The sequence below is a fragment of the Thermobia domestica genome, unplaced genomic scaffold (genome assembly GCF_964235325.1).
Source record: "Thermobia domestica unplaced genomic scaffold, izTheDome1.hap1.1 HAP1_SCAFFOLD_171, whole genome shotgun sequence".
Lineage (NCBI taxonomy): Eukaryota > Metazoa > Arthropoda > Insecta > Zygentoma > Lepismatidae > Thermobia > Thermobia domestica.
Genome location: NW_027655909.1, coordinates 149,960 through 170,056, shown reverse-complemented (window position 1 = coordinate 170,056; position 20,097 = coordinate 149,960). Strand labels below are relative to the sequence as shown.

Genomic DNA, 20,097 nt, shown 5'->3' with positions numbered 1-20,097 from the left:
AATGGTTCAAAGACCATACTGTGAATAGAATGAACTGGCCAGGACAGTCTCCCGACCTTAATACGATAGAGAACTTATGGTTTAAAATTGGTTATGAAATTTCAAAGAAAAAACCTTCAAACAAACGTGATTAATTGAAGCTTTAATAGTTTCCTTCAACCACATTGTCACGAAAGAACTTCTTTTGAAATTGGTGCATTCCATGCCAAAAAGATGTAGAGCCGTAATTAAAGCAAATGGCTGGCCCATAAAATATTGATGTTCTAACATGTGACAACAATGTAATTTTCAAAATGCGTATTAAATGTACCGTATTTGTCAATTTTCGTGTTATTCTTCTATTCATATTATGTTATTCTATATTGTTTTATTCTGCACATATTTCTCATTATTTTGTTCAGGCAGCTTTACTACAAAAAATATTTTAGGCATTAAAAAACTAGTAGTAGATTTGAAATCAGCATGAAAAAATACATTAAAATCAATAACAATATTTAAGGTTATTCAGAACGTCCAAACAGTTTGTGTCTAAAACGATAGATGGCGCCACCGTCACCAATGTTAACATATACAACTAATAAAATTAAAACAATCAAATATAAAATAAACAGTTCAAAAATTAAGCAAAAACGGATATAATCTGGTTAATGGACGTTACAAAATCTAGGGAATGGTACGTGTCGATTTCAGATATTGTTATTAGTTTCATTGTTAGAGGCCACCATTGTTAAGTAAACAATCAACTTTATCTGAAGTACTTTCTACCAGAAACTGACCAAACTTTGCACACCCATTTAAGATTGAGATATCTAGGGAATGGTACGTGTGGATTCCACATATTGTTGTTAGTTTCATTGTTAGAGGCCACCATTGTTAAATAAACAATCAACTTTATCTGCCACACTTTCTACCACAAACTGACCAAACTTTGCACACCCATCGGATTAGCACAGAGATATCTATTGAATGGTACCTGCCGATTTCACATATTGTTGTTAGTTTCATTGTTCGAGGCCGCCATTGTTAAATAAACAATCGTTGGATTTCTCCATTGTTAGATAAACAATCAACTTTATCTGCCATACTTTCTATCACAAACCAACCAAGCTTGGCACACTCATTTACGATTGAGATATCAATGGAATGGTGCGTCTTGATTTCACTTATTGTTGTTACTTTCATTGTTAGAGGCCACCATTGTTAAATGAACAATCAACTTTATCTGCCATACTTTCTACCACAAACTGGCCAAATTTGGCACACCCATTTAAGATTGAAATATCTAGGCAATGGTACGTGTGAATTCCACATATTGTTGTTAGTTTCATTGTTGAAGACCACCATTGTTAAATACACAATCATTGGATTTCTCCATTATTAAATATACAGTCAACTTTACCTGTCATATTTTCTGCCACAAACTAACCAAACTTGGCACACTCATTTACGATTGAGATATCTAGAAAATAGTACGTGTTGATTCCACATATTGTTGTTAGTTTCATTGTTGAAGGCCACCATCGTTAAACAAAGAATCAACTTTATCTGCCGTACTTTCTACCAGAAAGTGAAGAAACTTTGCACACCCATTTATGATTGAGGTATCTAGGGAATGGTACGTGTGGATTCCACATAGTGTTGTTAGTTTCATTGTTGAAGGCCACCATTGTTAAATATACAATTAACTTTATCTGCCACACTTTCTACCACCAACTGACCAAACTTGGCATACCATCGGATTACAACTGAGATATCTAGGGAATGGTACCTGCCGATTTCACATATTGTTGTTAGTTTCATTGTTCGAGGCCGCCATTGTTAAATAAACAATTGTTGGATTTCTCCATTGTTAGATAAACAATCAACTTTATCTGCCATACTTTCTATCACAAACTAACCAAGCTTGGCACACTCATTTACGATTGAGATATCAATGGAATGGTACGTGTCGATTTCACCTATTGTTGTTACTTTCATTGTTAGAGGCCGCCATTATTAAATGAACAATCAACTTTATCTGCAATACTTCCTTCCAGAAACTGGCCAAACCTTGCACACACATTTAAGATTAAAATATCTAGGGAAAGATATGTGTCGTTTCCTCATATTGTTGTTAGTTTCATTGTTGAAGATCACCATTGTTAAATAAACAATCGTTGGATTTCTCTATTGTTAAATAAACGATTAACTTTATCTGTCATAATTTCTATCACAAACTAAGCAAACTTTTCACACTTATGAACGATTGAGGTATCTATGGAATGGTATGTGTCGATTTCACATATTGTTGTTCTTTCATTGTTGAAGGCCACCATTGTTAAATAAACAATCTTTGGATTTCTAAATTGTTACATAAACAATCAACTTTATCTTACACTCTTTCTACCAAAAACTAATCAAATTTGGCGAACTCATTTACCATTGAGATATCTATGAAACGGTATGTGTCGATTTCACTTATTTTTGTTAGTTTCATTGTTAGAGGCCACCATTGTTAAATAAAAAAATCAACTTTATGTGCCACACTTTTTAACAGAAACTGACCAAACTTTGCACACCCATTTAAGATTGAAATATCTAGGGAATGGTATGTGTCGATTTCACATATTGTTGTTAGTTTCATTGTTGAAGGCCACCATTGTTAAAGAAACAATCAAGTTTTTCTGCCACACTTTCTACAACAACCTAAACAAAATTTGCAGACTCATTTAAGATTAAGATATCTATGAAACGATATGGGTCGATTTCACATATTGCTGATAGTTTCATTGTTAGAGGCCACCATTGTTAAATAAACAATCAACTTTATCTGCCACACTTTCTACCACAAACTGACCAAACTTTGCACACCCATTTAAAGTTGAAATATCTAGGGAATGCTATGTGTCGATTTCACATATTGTTGTTAGTTTCATTATTGAAGGCCACCATTGTTATATAAACAATGGTTGGATTTCTCCATTATTAAATATACAGTAACTTTATCTGTAATATTTTCTACCACAAACTAACCAAACTTGGCACACTCATTTACGATTGAGATATCTATGGAATGGTGCGTGTTGATTTCACTTATTGTTGTTACTTTCATTGTTAGAGGCCACCATTGTTAAATGAACAATCAACTTTATCTGCCATACTTTCTACCACAAACTGGCCAAACTTGGCACACCCATTTAAGATTGAAATATCTAGGCAATGGTACGTGTGGATTCCACATATTGTTGTTAGTTTCATTGTTGAAGACCACCATTGTTAAATACACAATCGTTGGATTTCTCCATTATTAAATATACAGTCAACTTTACCTGTCATATTTTCTGCCACAAACTAACCAAACTTGGCACACTCATTTACGATTGAGATATCTAGAAAATAGTACGTGTTGATTCCACATATTGTTGTTAGTTTCATTGTTGAAGGCCACCATCGTTAAACAAAGAATCAACTTTATCTGCCGTACTTTCTACCAGAAAGTGAAGAAACTTTGCACAACCATTTAAGATTGAGATATCTAGGGAATGGTATGTGTGAATTCCACATAGTGTTGTTAGTTTCATTGTTGAAGGCCACCATTGTTATATATACAATAAAATTTATCTGCCACACTTTCTACCACTAACTGACCAAACTTGGCATACCCATCGGATTACAACTGAGATATCTAGGGAATGGTACCTGCTGATTTCACAAATTGTTGTTAGTTTCATTGTTATAGGCTACCATTGTTAAATAAACAATCAACTTTGTCATACGTTCTACCAGAAACTGACGAAATTTTGCACACAAATTTAAGTTTTAAATATCTAGGGAATGCTACGTGTCGATTTCATGTATTGTTGTTAGTTTCGTTGCTGAAGACCACCATTGTTAAATACACAATCGATGGATTTCTAAATTGTTAAATAAACAAACAACTTTACCTGCCATACTTTCTACCACAAACTAACCAAACTTGGCACACTCATTTGCGATTAAGATGTCTATGGAATGGTACGTGTCGATTTCACATATTGTTGTTAGTTTTCTTGTTAGAGGAAACCATTATTAAATAAACAATTATCTTTATCAGCCATACTTTTTAGCAGAAACTGGCCAAAGTTTGCATACCCATTTAAGATTGAAATATCTATGGAATGGTATGTGTCGATTTCACATATTGTTTTTGTTTCATTGTTGAAGATCACCATTGTTAAATAAATAATCATTGGATTTCTTCTTTGTTAAATAAACAATCAACTTTATCTTACATACTTTCTACCACAAACTAACCAAACTTTGCACACCCATTTAAGATTGAAATATCTAGGAAATAGTACGTGTTGATTCCACATATTGTTGTTAGTTTCATTGTTGAAGGCCACCATCGTTAATCAAAGAATCAACTTTGCTATATTTTGTACCAGAAACTGACCAAACTTGGCACACCCATCGGATTACCACTGAGTTATCTATGAAATGGTACTTGTCGATTTCAGTTGTTGTTGTTAGTTTCATTGTTAGAGGCCACCATTGTTAAATAAACAATCAACTTTATCTGTCATACTTTCTACCAGAAACTAACGAAACTTTGCTTACCTATTTACGATTGAAATGTCTATGGAATGGTACATGCCGATTATCAAGGGCTAACAAGCCCTAGCCAAATTGTGTGTAATACGTCATTATGCTTGGGATCAAACGATAATTATTCGTAATCAAACGAGCTGGCCAAATTCCGATTGAATTTGTTTTCATGGTGGCTGTGGTGGAGGGGCTAACAAGTCATCGGTAAATGTTATTGTTCGGAAAAAGGAATAGTGCAAAAAAAATAAACATATTTCATTCAGAACTTTGTTGTGCCTGCTTTGTAACCAGTGTGAATTAGTTGTGTGCCGCCAGATTTCTTTTCATTCTTTTTTTTTTTCTCAGGTGGAGCGGGATGGCCCCCTACAGCGTTCCTAGAATTACACTCTAAAAGCCCACAGTGTTCCTAGAGCTGCACTCTAAAATCCCCTCCCATATAACTGACCTTTGTTTCACAGCAGACACCTCACATTTGAACTCTGTTGAGATTCTGTGTAAGTTTGTCGGTTGTACGCACAAATTGAGAGTATAAACATGTATTAGGGAATGAGAAGTTCTCGAAATAAATTTGCAAGCTGAATATTTTTTCGCGACATAAGTGAAGAGTAATTGTATATCCTTGAAGAGTACCCTGGAGAGTAAGAAAACTCTAAGCAAAATAATCATTGAATAAATAGCAATGTAATCACAGCAATGTAATCACAGTATTGTACATATGGCATGTTGTATTTCTACCAGATTGTCAGAGCACTAATTCTCTCATTTTTTGATGTGAGCGGTCTCGCTATCGAATCTCCAGAAGAACATTAAAAAAAGATGTATTTAGGTCTATTCCATTTTAAACAAACGAAATACGTTGCGTAAAAGAACTTTCCATGTTAAAATATTTGATGGGTGGAGTAGTTTGTGTGGGATTTGATTGTTATTGCATGCTGATTGGGTAGCTGGGAAGGCAGCCAAGATATTCATTCTGACGGTTGCAAGCCCGTGAAAATACAGAGCAACAGTTACTCCAAGGGAGTAGATAATAGATATAAAAAAAACTACCGTGAGGGAGAGAGCCGAAAAGAGTTTATAGTATGAAATTTTGTCCGCAACTAGGGAAGTTCCGCCAGGAACGCAGGATCACCTGTATATGGCTCTCATTGTTGAGACACTAAAATTTTTCAATTAATCGTATACGGAAGATAAACATTAATAAACTATTTTTATTTATTTACTTATTCATCGGGGGGTAGTCTATCTCAGAAGATTACGATTATCATAATTCTATGTTTCAGGGGTGCGCTTCCAATCCACCTCCCAGAGGCGGTTTTTGGGTGGGCGAACCGGACCTTGTCCTTAGATCCACACATTAATTAAAGTATATGTAACACACATGTACGTATGTGTGTGTGTGTGCGTATGATATGTGTATATGTATGTATGCTAAATGTAAAATATTTTTGAACCAATGTTTCCAATCCAAATAATAGAGCCCCACGGCTCCAACTCGCCAAAAACAAATTCCGCCTGTGTCACCTTCTACACATCAGCGGCTATGCCCATAGTATATTCTATGATAACAATTGACTGAATGTGCTTTTCAATTGAAGCGAGACACGATACAATACGAACGTTTCGTAAAACGTCTTGTCTCGTGTCTCGAAAAATACAAACACAGTTTCTGAATTTGCTTAAAAATTTATTAACTCGGAATAAATTATTTGCCTTCGAAATGTATACCATCTTTTATTATTTCAAATGATCCAAATGATTCAACGTTTCAAACCCTACAAAGAACAGGGAATACCTAAAGCACTTTTTAAAAATGATTCTTACAAACAGCTTTCACTTCCATTTTTCAATCGATTCAAGTTTAATTATTTTGTGATAGTGCTCCAGATTCAAATACAATGTAAAGCGTTCATTGAGATCAGTGTTTCAGAAGATTTTATTCCGGGGGCTGGTGGAGATATCTACGTATAAAAATCCTTTAATAGAAGTACAAGTATGCGTAGAAGTGGCAATTTTATCAGTAACTAACTATTGTTTCATGGTCTTTCTCGTTCCGAACCAAGACAGAAACGTGTCAGCCTTTCTCGACACTGAGTTTCGAAAAAGATTCTGATTTGACAATAAAATTTATCTTTTTTATTCTTTTATGCTGTTATTCGAAGATAAACCATTTTTTAAATGGGAAAGTTACATAGGCCTCCTTATTTGTTGAAGTGGCGCCAGGGGTTCTGAAAAAAGGATATCAGAATAAATGGGGAAATCTTGCCTTTCGTCTGTACTGACGGTATTGACAAATGTTCCTATCGAAGTAATTACGGGTTCAGTCGAAACAAAGCAGTCGTTGCTGGAGGATTGCAGTCGTGTTTTGTGTTGTGCTCTGTTAACCAAACTAGGTTAAAAGTTATAATTTTAACCACTTGGTTTAACAGCTCTTTTGTGGGCCTCAGCCTTTCTGGTGTTGCCACGAGATGAGACAGAACCATTCGATACGAGACGAGACGGACACATCTTTTCTAGACGAGACGACACAGCCAGAAGTCTCGTCTTGTCTCGTTTCGTCTCGTGGCAACACTAGACTCTCTAGATATATCAGTGCAAGGTATGACAACGTTCCTCACGGAGCACATGTTAGCTCTCAGCCTCTTTCTTTCACTGATGTTTGTTTACGTAGTAGATGAATATATAGAGAGTAACAAAAGGATGAGATATGCAGATTCTCCTGAAACCACATTAAAATTGTAGCAGTATTTGGAGCTTGTTATAAATGGATTTACCGGGGAACTAAAATAATTCTGGGAACTGATCATACAGTATTGATATAAATAAACATGGAAACAAGTAAATACAAAGAACTGAAATCGTGAATTGTTTTCAAAATACAGAAATCGCGAAGGAATATCTGCTTAGGCGGCTTTAATTGTAAAGGAATTTTGAATAAATTTGCATCCCCTGAATTCCTATACATAAAAAATAGAAATCTTTCTTTTAGCGTACGAATGAGATGCTTTAGGAAATTAGGGTAAGATAATTAAAATGATACTGTCCTTTGCAAAATTTAAGAGGAATACCATGATCGAAAAAGCATGAGTCAAACTATAAAGGTCAGTGGTAGCTTTTGCCATTTCTTACGACCACTATACGCACCTTCTTGCGAAAAATTTATTCGTATTATAAAACCGATATCATTCAATAAATGTCAAATTTAACAGATCTTGAGAGATGAAATGACAAAAATTGTCATTACCTCTGTCGCATAAGATATTCTAGCTTTGTGACCCATGTTATTATATGACTTTCACGATAAGTGACAAGGAGAATATAAATCCCAAGTTCAAAACGTAAGGAAAGAAACCGGCTGTTCGCGCTTCAAATTATGAAAAATGTACCAAAATGGTTGAAATTATGAATTTGTATTTCTTTACGAGAAAGAAGAATAAAAATAAAAATTGGAGCAATTCTAATCATGTATGTATAAGTCCACTATCTTCTTCAAGTTACTAAACTAACTTCAAGTGATTCAACCATTTCTGACACATAACTCGAAAACTTTTAGAGATATTAGAGGCAAGAATACGTGGTTGATAATGAGCTCTTTAATTATGTCACAATACTTTTGAACTTTACCTTATGAGAAATGGCATATTCCAAAATTAATTCAGTACCACCCTAACCTGAATTTTACCAAATGATTAGCGAAAGTGATACGGTGTGCATCGTCCAGGGATTAATTCCCGGTGTGGCACTCAAACATTTCTGTGTTGACCAAATATCGAGAGAAAAGTTGGGAAACTAAAAGATAGCGGACTTCAATCTAGACAGCCGGCGACGTTGGGTGTGGTTGTGCTTACTACTAACATAAGCCCGCTGCAGGCTCAGATCACAAGGGACTGTTGCGCCAGGATTATCTATCTATCTATCTATCTCTCTCTCTCTCTCTCTCTCTCTCTCTCTCTCTCTCTCTATATATATATATATATATATATATATATATATATATATATATATATATTGGTGTTATTATTTTACCTTACATTCTCTCAGTAGCGTAAGTAAGGACGAATGGGCCTCCCCGCAAAAATGTGAAACGGATCCCCCCTTTCCACATTCATGAGTCACGTAAAATTTACAGAGAACAGTTTTGACTTTCTATGTTCTATCTAGTGAGTCACAACTTGCTCATATGCAAAAAATGCACATTATTATTATTATTATTATTATTATTATTATTATTATATTGTGCTATAGTTTTCGTCTATTCTGCTATACCAAATTCGAGAGTCTACGACATGCGACATTTTTAATGAGGTGTGGTCGTCCCATTTTTTGTTGTTTGGTTCGATGCTGGTTTCACTGTTCTTTTCCCATCTTTGAAATACATAAGCACGGCAGATCGCGAAAACTCGACAAGTCGCGTTGTTTCCGAAATGAAGCTCCCAGCCACTTAGTCACCCTGATATATCGTCGTCCTTCCCCATTCAAGGCACAAGCATCACACTGACTAATCGAGTGAGATTCTTGTCGTGTTTGGCGCGCGGTTGTGTTATGCCTTGTAGCTCTTATCTCAGCCCGATGATTTCGTTCAAAAAGTAGCGAGTGGTCATAATGTTTTCGCTGGTCAGTAAAAGTTTTGTTGGCATTTAATTTACTAAATAATCGCTCAGGTGTTACCGTCTTCATAGGTAAAAATGAGATATAGTTGGAACATCACATAATTTTTAACATCTTAACATTATAAAGTTTAACTTCGAAACTGAAATGGGCCTCTTTCTGTTCTGGGCCTCTCAATGTTGCGGGCCCTGCAGGCCCTTTAGTTGCGCCACATCATTCTCTCTACTCAGAAGGATAGGGACAAATAGAAAAGTCAAAATTCATTTTGTCCATTTTTCATGCATCATACACTTCAGAAAAAAAAATCATATAATACTGATATGTAAGAAAATATTAGTATCGTTTGTCTGTTTTCTGTATACAAAGAACCATTTAGGTTCTTTTTATCTCATATTCTGGTAATAATCAAAAAAAGAAAAGAGTTTCATGTGATAAACGTACGAAAGATAATTTGTCAACGCGATGTGAATGACGTTCTCTGCAACCTAATTCCCGTTTTTGGTACAAAACTCTATTCCTACCTGCAAAAAGAAAAGATTTATGTTACTCATCAATGGTTGAGGTTTTGCCCTGCGGCTGAACAACACGGCTTGTATAAATAGACTCTGACTGACTGCAGGTGCACGAAAAAAAAAAAAAAACTGTTCGATTCCTCTCCCCGCCCACTTCAAGTGTGGATATCCTGGACACATTCAAACTGAGCGGTACGATCTTTCAGTTCTTCCCAGTAGAGGTACCAGCAGTGATTGCTAAATGAAAAAGTGAGCATCTGGTGGCGAAAAGGCGAAGTGCTCGGACAAGGGGGAGTTCACAGGAACCTTAAGATAGTGTGATAATTTCATAACGAAAAATGAAGTCAAACACAAAAATTAGGCAAAAAAATGAGTGTGTTCAGGACTTTTTGACACCACTGTATGTAATTGTTTCTTTGATTCAGTTTTATTATGCATTCGTATTAATTATTATTTTTATTCATTTTTTTTATTCCACCTTCTGTTACATCTGAATGAACTGTCATGGGTCATTTGGGTAATGATCTCCATGTGACAAGCATTATAATATGCACCACAACTATACTACCGATACTACCTGTTCCCTTATTGTGGTATACTATTACACTGTAATGAATTAATTATTTTTTAAAAGAAATAAGTTACTACAATGTTGCGGAACTTTTTAATTGACATTTTTTTTTAATGATAGTTGCTAAAAGTTGCTTTTGTATACAAGTCGGCGAGTAATTATATTTACGAGGATTGTCAGAGAAGTAAACAAACACATTTGAACGTTAGAGGGGAAATGTGTACCGTAGTCGGCAGTACTGGCCGTAACCTTTCCCATACGACGAGGTCGAGGACTGAGACTGATTCGTCAGTGCTGCGCTGAGCCTTATGAGAGAAGTACGCGTTGGAAATGGCAGAGGAAATAGTTCGCAATGATCAGGTCTTTGCAGATACAAGGAAAGTGTCCATCGAGAAGTGGTGTCTGTGAACGGGAACGTAATCAACAAGAAAAAGTGGTGAAGTATTGATGTCTTTGCAAAAGGTCCGTGTGATATTGACAATGAATTTTATTTATTTATTTATTTATATGGATTTCTGGACATTTCCAATATCTATGGCCTTAAGCACATAACGTATGAAAAGATGATGATGTCCCTCGGCAAGCACACTTTCCAGGGAAGGAAGGAAGTGGCTTGAGACCTGTATGTTAGGTATCATCCTGGCTTTTGACTGATGTGAATGAGGAAAACTTATGAGAAACCTCACTCAGAATAGCTGGTCTGAAAATGATCTCACATAGGCTATTTTCGACCGACTATCCCCACCAGGAACCGAATCAGGTATTGCTCACATGAAAGAAAAGAGAGTTAGCAACCACACTACACGGAGCCACTTATTAATGAGGGACAGAAGAGCGGGAGACCTTGCATGATCACTGACATTTGCAATGAGACGTCCTTTAACATCCGCCATGCAGCCCCGACCTTGCACCCACGAATTAAAATCTGTTCCTGTACCTAAAAGAAATATCTTGGTGGAAAACGCTGACGATGGTGATAAGGTCAAGGAAGAAATTAGAACGTGGTGGAAGATGGAGGCGCCGGACTCTATGATTCTGTTATAGAAAAACTTGTTCCGCGTTCGAATAAATGTTTGGACAACAGTTATGTGGAGAAATAGCTTCTGTACCAGTGTAGCTTTCTTTGTGTCGAATATGTTTCTTGTATATCTTATGTTTCGTTTGTATCTACTTTGCTGACAAGCCTCGTACATAGATCTCGTTAACTTAAGTCGGAAATGCTAAGTATTTGGTCCAAGTTCCTATACGTATAGTTTCAATTGGAAAATTCAAACCTGATTCTTCCTTAGGAACTTTAACGCTACGTAAAATGTTTACTTTTAACCCAACGAAAGATCATCGTGATCAGCTCTTTGGTTGAATGGTGTGTGTGGTCTCTTATTCGGACACTTATTTTTGGCTTTCTCGATTGGATTTCGCTGCCTCTTAACCACAGTAGTTCCGCACTAGCTTCAGAGGGCCCTCTTTGCGCTGAGAAGTACAGTATGTAAAAAACATACAGGAACTGAATTCAGTACAATGTCACTCAATGACATGCGCTGCAAGCAGTTTGCTCACATAGAATAATATCAATTATTTTAAGTGCTATGGAGAGTTGTGAAGCAAAAATACCGCATTGCGTAGAATGAAAGGTACGAATATTGAGAAAATAAGCACAGACCTACATACGTATAGACAGGTAAATAGGTCTGACAAAAAAAAAAAAAAAAAAAAAAAAAAAAGTAGAAACAAAAAAGTGCAAACAACCTATGCTTCAAATCAGAATACGCTAAAGACAATATGTTGCCCATGACTAGCAAACAAAGTACGACAAAAAAAAATAAAAAAAAATACAAAGATAAATAAACTCTGCTAAAAATAGTTTTAAAAAAAATGCGAAACGTAGAATTATGAATGAGTGGTTTAAGAATAGCAACCGTTACACGTGATGTTAATATATTAACTGTATTAAAGAACTCGGCCGAAGTAATCGCTTTAACTATCTCTTTTACAAAATAAATCCAAAAATTCTGGTCCTGTCCCGTGTCCGGCTTAGTAGTCGAGCCGGACACCCATTTATCCTGCTTTTCAGTTGTTTTATTATAAATGTTTAACTTTCCATTATAAGTAACTACTCTTGAGAAGTCCTGCTCGAGAATCGGAGTAACTACGCCTGGAGTAATCTCCTCCCTCAATTTCGTATCAATAAAACAAGCCACTACTCAGGTCTAGTCTGCTCCAGATTTATGAACGTTTACTCACGTTTCCTCTGCACGTAGCACTGAGTCGTATCAATAAAAGAAGTGATTACTCATTTCTCCCATTCATCGCGCAGTCATTTCGTTGTTTTTAACCTATGGCGTAGTATCTTAAAAGCCATGAAACGGGCAAGTAGCAACGATAGCTTCAACCAAAGTGCATTTGTGGATATTTTAAAAGAGTTTCCAATGGTACTTTCAAAGTCACAGCTACCAGAAAGTAAACGAAGGAAAGCCGAAACTTTGAAGATAATTACAGTGAAATGCAACGAAATATCAAATACATCTACGACTGAGATACAAATTCAAAAGAGAATTTTTAATATTCGAGCGAGAATAAAACAAAAATAAAAAAGAATAAAAAATAAAAATAAAGGAAAGAAGAAAGTAATACTGAAACCATGGAAATGAACCTATTTGAGCTGATGGATGTTGATTGGAATCCAGCAATATCAAGATTAACACGACAAGCACATATCACGTGTTGTCCAAGGTCTTTGTAGATTGTTTGGCTTTAAGAACGAAATCAGACACTTGGCTCCTTTGTTTTCTTTTTTAAAAAAGTCCAGCCACCCACGTCATAAATCACGTCCATCTGATTGCATTTTCCACACCATACGTGTCCCCTTTCGCCTTGACATAAACAAAATACATTCTTATGTATACACCCTTTTTATCAACGTTGAGTTGAGTTGATTATTAGTTTAACGTCCTTTTCAGTAGCGTGCCTATATGAGACAGAACCCACTGATTAACGTGGAATCCAAACCACATGAGCTCCTGCCGGGAATCGAACGCGGGTCTCCTATGCCAAAGGCATGTACGCTAACCGCTTAGCCACGAAATAGCTCTTCCTATTAACGTATTACTCTCCAAAATACTAGGTTTCTTTAATGCCACTTGTATATAGTCAAGTGCTCCGATAGCACCCGGAAATGTATATTGTTCTTGCCACTCTGCCTTTGCTGTTTGTATATTACGCACACTTCCGGAAACAATCCATTTTCAGGTAGTCATAGATAGTACTTTGAGCCACACCAGAATCCCCTGACATTCCGACCTGGAATCCCGGATCGCTCACGTAACGCAAGAAAACCAAGGGCACCGATTTCTCTGTAAATTTGGGGGGAGAGGGCATTCAGATGCAGAAGGTATATATATCGGGATTTTAAGACAAATTGCACTCTAATTATGCCAAATATTGTATATTCATAAATACAATAGGGGGCCCACATGAGCTTTGGGGGGCCCGGGCCCCCACAGGATCGGCGCCCTTGAAGAAAATCCGCATCTTTTCATCATTACGTAGTCCACCACCCCGAATTTCGGTTGATTCTCCTTAAAAAATGTTGTGCTAATCACTACATTTTCTTTCATAAACTTATAATGCTTTTTGTAATCTCCATTTCCAACATTTCTATGCAGTTTATAAATTTTTCTACGTAGTAAAACAATCATATACTCTGCCATATTTCGCACGGAGTCACCTATTTAGCTTGCTCCACAAATTTGGAGAAGTTACTAGCATCACAGAGGAGTCTTTGATTTTTATTGATATCAAACGCGTAGTAGTTACTCGGCTCGAGAATAGAGGTGTGGTTACTTCAAAAGGGCGGGGCTTCTCCGAGGTCAGCCGAGACGACTAGTGCTCAGTTCTCTTTTTATTGATACCAATGCGAGTAACTACTTCAAAATTGGGCGTAATGAGTAACTTCTCCGTTTTATTGATATCACCCAATGGCTCCAGTCTCAGACATTTCAGAATTTGCCAATTATTACTCAGTACATTTTTGCAAGTTGTAAAGTAAGAAAGTTTTTAGAGAGTTCCAAAACTTCGAAATTTTCGAACGTGCGAAAACACCAAGTGAAAAAGATTTTGAGAATTTGAAGAAAGTTGGTTCATATATTCTTTCCATACAAAGTAGTGACGGACATTTTCATTAATGAATGCTGCTTGAACAAAAGAATGCAACCAACTTAACATGTCCACAGTTAAGCCCGAACTTCAAGTTTGTTTCAACTTCAAAGGAAACTGAAAATGGAACGTGCAGTGACACATTTAAAGAATTCTTGCAGAACAAGCGTCTATTGAAAGCCGCTGGAGAAACAGAGAAATATTAATGAGGTAAGAATTTTAACATGTAAAATGTAGCAATTTGTAAATGTAGTTTTCCCACCTTGTTTGAGCCAAAGATGTCTAAAACACTATTAATGAACTGTATTGTCATATATGGGGTGAAAGGTTTACAAATTCATAAAATCCGTTTTTCTAAGTCAATGTGTCAGGCTATTTAATCAATGCCCTCTGGCCACCCTACGTACTATGCATTAATATTACAACTTTATAAATCACACTAAATTATTCCTAAAATACAAAAATCTCTTTTTGAAGCATATATGTTTAACGGAGATATCAAGTTGTATCATTAAAATCAAGCAAGAGTTTTCGAATATCTAGTTAATTGTACTTCTTATATTTCGCAAATTTATTAAAACTTTTCCACGTGAATCTGAAATGGAATCTTTGATGGTGAGAATGAATGAAATGGTGCAATGAAGAAAGTGGGAGAACTCGTCAAAACCCCACCCACACGGTGGTTGTCTACCGCAAAGGCTATACCTGAATTTGAGATTCTATACTTCTCAATCCTGTGGTTATGAAGGACGGAAGCTATCATTAGCGTTGTCTCCGAAACACAGGGTGAGGGTTTGAACCCGGTTCTCTTGGATAAACAGAACATCATGCAAGATACATTGTTCCCCACCACATTATCTCGCCTCCAAGACAGCTGGGAATCCTGTTTAATCATTCAATACGACTGTCATTTGAAGTTAAACGAGTAGTAAAATCATAAGGTTGATATTACTTGTCCTGTAAGCTGGCTCTGCATGCAATATCTCCAAGTAGGTATTCAATACTACAGGGTGGCGCAGTTAAAAGTAGCCCACATCCCCTCTGAATGCGAACGCAATATTTCGGCTTCTAATTGAGTAAACAGCTACAACACTGGACAGTTTATGCAATTATCGATTGTTAGCATTCTTGAATAACATCAAGGATAGTTTGTTAGACCCTTTCCAATACATCATGAGTGATGAAGCATGGTTTCATCTTTCCGGTCATGTGAATTCACAGAACACGTGGTACTGGGCCACGGAGAACCCTAACATTGTCAGAAACCACCCCTGATGAAAAAAAGAAGTCGGGAGTTTCGTGCAATGTAACAGGAACGCGCATCATTGGACTTATATTTTTTGACACTACCCTCAACACGGTTGCATATACGGAAATTTTGGATGCATTTTGTGCTCAACTCACTGAATATGAAACACAATATTGCTTCTTCCAGCAAGAAAAGGCAACATCCTACACTTCTAAGGTAGCCCTGGAACAAGTCCATGATGTCTTCTCTGAGGAACGTAGTGCCAGCAAAAGTTTGTGGCCACCACGTTCGCCGGACCTAACAACATGTGATTTCTTGCTGTGGGGACACCTGAAGAGCAATATCTGTGAAACTAATTCACACACAATACAGGAACTCAAAGAGATTAGCCATGAAGTTGCCGCCATCGATATCCGAAATTTACGCCGGGTGTATCTCAATATGTTTACACGTGCAGAGCTGTGTATTGATATCGCAGGGGGTAACCTTCAACTTCTATAAATATATTTTTCACTGTATTTTTCTATTTTTCATTGTAAATAAATGGTAAGTCCATTTCAGCTCTTTGTTTCTGTAATTTTACTGCATTTCCTTTATTCTTACAACGGATACTTCTATCTGCGCTACCCTGTATATCTACAACTATCTCAAATACCTGTTCTTCACATGGAACGGGTATGGTTTATGCAATCTGAACATGAAGAGATGAATGAAATAAATAAATAACGAAATGCTCTTGTCAATCCCCGGGCCAGCTGACATGTCCCTTCTAGCTTAAACCTCGGTTTAAATGTCATCGGGAGTCGCAAATCAGCTTAGCGATCCCGAAAAATATGGACCCGACATTAATATCGATCATTTTAGTCATGATATTTTTCACACACATATACACACGCCTTCACGCTGAATTTGGACTTAAACGGCATCTGCAGCGTCACTATTCACCTCAGCTACCACCAAAATTACGAATTTGACGTTAATATCCGTCGAGTGCTTCTATGTGTGTGTATATGGTTAGCATACACGCCTTTAGGAGGAGACCCGGGTTCGATTCCTGGTAGTGGCAGGGGATTATGTGCTTCGGATCGGAAGATCTCAAGCTAGCTACTGGAAGACCTATCTGTCGTGTGATTGAATTCTGCTGAGATTTTTTTCTCTTAGCTTGAAACAATAAAAATTATTTTAGCGTTGTAACTTCCCTCACACGGCCCTACTGCCTTTCAGTAAATTCTTACGAAATATTTAAACTTATTTTCTGCCAAGTTCGAAGAAAACAAGAAAAACAATGGACTAATTATTGTTATAACCTAATAAATATCTTGAACGTATGTATGCCAAATGTGATGCTTGTAGAAAACATCATTCGTTGTATTGTTAGAAATTTTAAAAAACGTTGCAGTTCACAAACTACTGTAAACTCTATCCCTTAAACATTTTGGTTCTCCCACATCCAGGGGCTAAGTAATTCAAAATATAAATTATAATAAATCATAAAATAAAACTTTATATTATCAAAATTAAATATAGCTCACAGTGAAATAGAAATATTGTTTATTTTTGTATACTTACACCTTATTCATATTCAACAATTTTTCTCGTATTATTATTATTATTAAAGATGCAAAGTCTTTTACGAGATCTTCGATTATTACGATGCACATGGTGTTTGTCCACCACAAAGCGTACTTGGCGACAGCCTGTACCAGCCAACGCCTCCCGCGGCAACAACAATGCTCACTTCTGCTTAGACTAACTGATAGTCTTATATAACTATATATTATAATGTATAAATCAACGTAATTGCATCGCACTGTGTTGACAGTTCAGTCAAAAAAGGTTGGGGAACCGCTAAGATATCGCAAGTAGAGTTGTCTAATTTGTTTCACCTTAACCATACATTTCTTCTTATATTTTTCTTCTACTTCAGTATACATACGACCCGTCACGCCCATTTTACGCGCTTCATGCTAATTATCTTTAGAGTAATACCAACAACAATGAAAAAGGAGACATTCGTTAAAAAAATGTCGCAACTGGGCACGTAATTTTTGCTAACGCCACTGGCAGGGAATAATCATAATGCCGTTAATAACTTGTCACAAAGGCTTAACGGTAATCCGTTATCATAAAGGGTCAAAGTCAGTTCAAATAATTGACAGATAAGCGTTTTATACATAACAGATAACGATACCAAAACTGATCGGAAGACACAGTAATTCTTTAACAAAAAAACATTAAACTAAAATTTCGCTTTGGGAAAGTGCAAACAACAATCGATTTATGCCTTGCACTCCCAAGAAATTATTATAAACAAACAATCCGACACAATTGTATAATCCATGTAAACAAAACATTGATAGTTGATATACAAGAAAATGGTCTCATAAATATTATTATGAAACCGTTACTATACATCACATGGACAGGTGTTACTAGTACGTACGTTATATTTTGAAGCATGCGTATGAATTATAATCAGGAAGGATGACTCACCCACTAAGGTACTTTTGAATAAAACAACCAGGAGATCTTGGTGCTCCATCACCAGTGTCATTATTGGACTGGTTCGAGACAGACAACTGCCGAATAAAACCAGCAACCTTCTTTCTTATTGACGGCATGGCTTGTTACAACTCAAAAATGACGATTTATGTTGCTTGTCTTTCTTTGCTTTTATTAACAAAGGCTCTTGTCACCTGTAGCAAACGTGAGTGCGCACATTATGTCACTAAAACAAACACAAAATATTACTTTTGTATCACTGAAGAAGACAGCAGTGTAATTATATAGTCAAAGAAGCAGCACGTACGCAAATGATTATAGCTGGGAAAATTATTGTAAACACCAACCACCACCGACTCAAACAGCACGCCCGAACCACCTACCCACAAAGACCAGCTATTGAATGAAGCATTGGCGGACGGGCGCAAGTCTTCTTCCTTGTAGAGATGGGCAGAATCGAGTCCAAGAATCGATTCCACTCGATTCCTTACTGTACTCGATTCTCTGTGCTCGGTTTCTCTGGACTCGATTCTGGATTCGGTTTACTTATTCTCACTCAGTGGCCTGCGTTGATGATTCTACGTTCATGACTTCATGTACGCGCCTTTTGGATTCGATTCTGGATCGGTTCTGTATTCGGTTTTATTATGCTCAATCAGTGGCTCACCTCCCTGGCGGTGCATTCAACAAGCTGCGTATACAGAACACATTTCTGCTATTCATATATCAACTGATGGGAAACTAACCCTTACGCAGCGTGAAGAGCTTTGACTGAACTCACTAAAGTAGCGTACTCCTTGTTATCAGCGGAGGGAGGGAAAGACCAGTAAAGCAAGCCATGGAAGGAGTAAGAATCGAGTCCAGCAGAAACAGTAAGATAAGAAGTATGGAAGCAACAAATGCGGCACAGCGAATTGCAATATGCTTCTGTGCATATGATGGGCATTTTTTTTTTTAAATATAGCTTAGAATGTTTGTTTATTCACTTTGGAGAAATGATTTATTACCTAAGTTTGTCCGATTCAGTTGAAGAGAATTTTAATTGAAGAAGGAAATATTTCATAACAGAATAAAGGAAGATTTTAGCAAATATAAATAATATCTTTCTAACTGAGGTAAATGACAACATTCGTCATATTTCTTTAACATCTCTGTGACCAATTACGCATTCACCCAGCCGAAACAAGATGTTATTAGCTTAGAAATATTTTTACATAGGATAACAATACGCCCCTTCCCAGCAGATAAGTGTAATGTCATTACAACAAGTGAAAATGTTATGCCTGTAACTCGCACTTTAAACAATGATTTCCATATCAGCTTGGGTTGTGAAAAAGCGCATTAAAATTAAACCAATCGATCAATCAATGAATATCGGGAAGAATGAAGTAATTACTTATAGGCCTACACGAAAAAGTGGAATCGAATTAAATGACGATATCAGCTGTTTCCCTGTAACGTATTGCAATGTAGACGATTTAATTATAACTAATCATTATTACATTTAACCAACACAGAATAAACTATGATTCATAAATGAACTCTACTCGTAATCGATTATTATTATTATTATTATTATTATTATTATTATTATTATTATTATTATTATTATTATTATTATTATTATTATTATTATTTAGTTTAACATCCTGTGAGCAAGAACCGAGGCAAAGAGATACGGTAATAATGAGGTGGATAATAATAAAATAATAATAGTGGAATGACAAAAGTGGGTGGAAACAAGAGAACCCCAATAAAACTCCCACACAGTGTTTATCCACCACAAAGCCCGCTTCTTCTTTTAGCACAGAAGTGCAATTTTGATCGCAGCTGTAGTTATTCCTAGTTCCCTGCATCTTTCTTTATAATTATAGGCAACTGTATAGCAATCGGATGACATTTGTGGCAGTTTCGGATCTAGAAGGTAAAAACTAGGGGGG

At 36.4% G+C, this 20,097-nt stretch overlaps 1 protein-coding gene across 1 annotated transcript in view; it reads right to left on the bottom strand.

Moving 5' to 3' along the window:
* Window positions 1-18,612, bottom strand: part of LOC145676497 (uncharacterized) — a 252,372-nt gene extending 233,760 nt beyond the window's left edge. Inside the window, exon 1 of the mRNA XM_081747308.1 lies at window positions 18,149-18,612. Coding sequence (XP_081603434.1) covers window positions 18,149-18,276 — 128 coding nt within the window. The 5' untranslated portion in view covers window positions 18,277-18,612. The remainder of the gene's footprint in view (window positions 1-18,148) is intronic.
* Window positions 18,613-20,097: the final 1,485 nt, after the last annotated feature.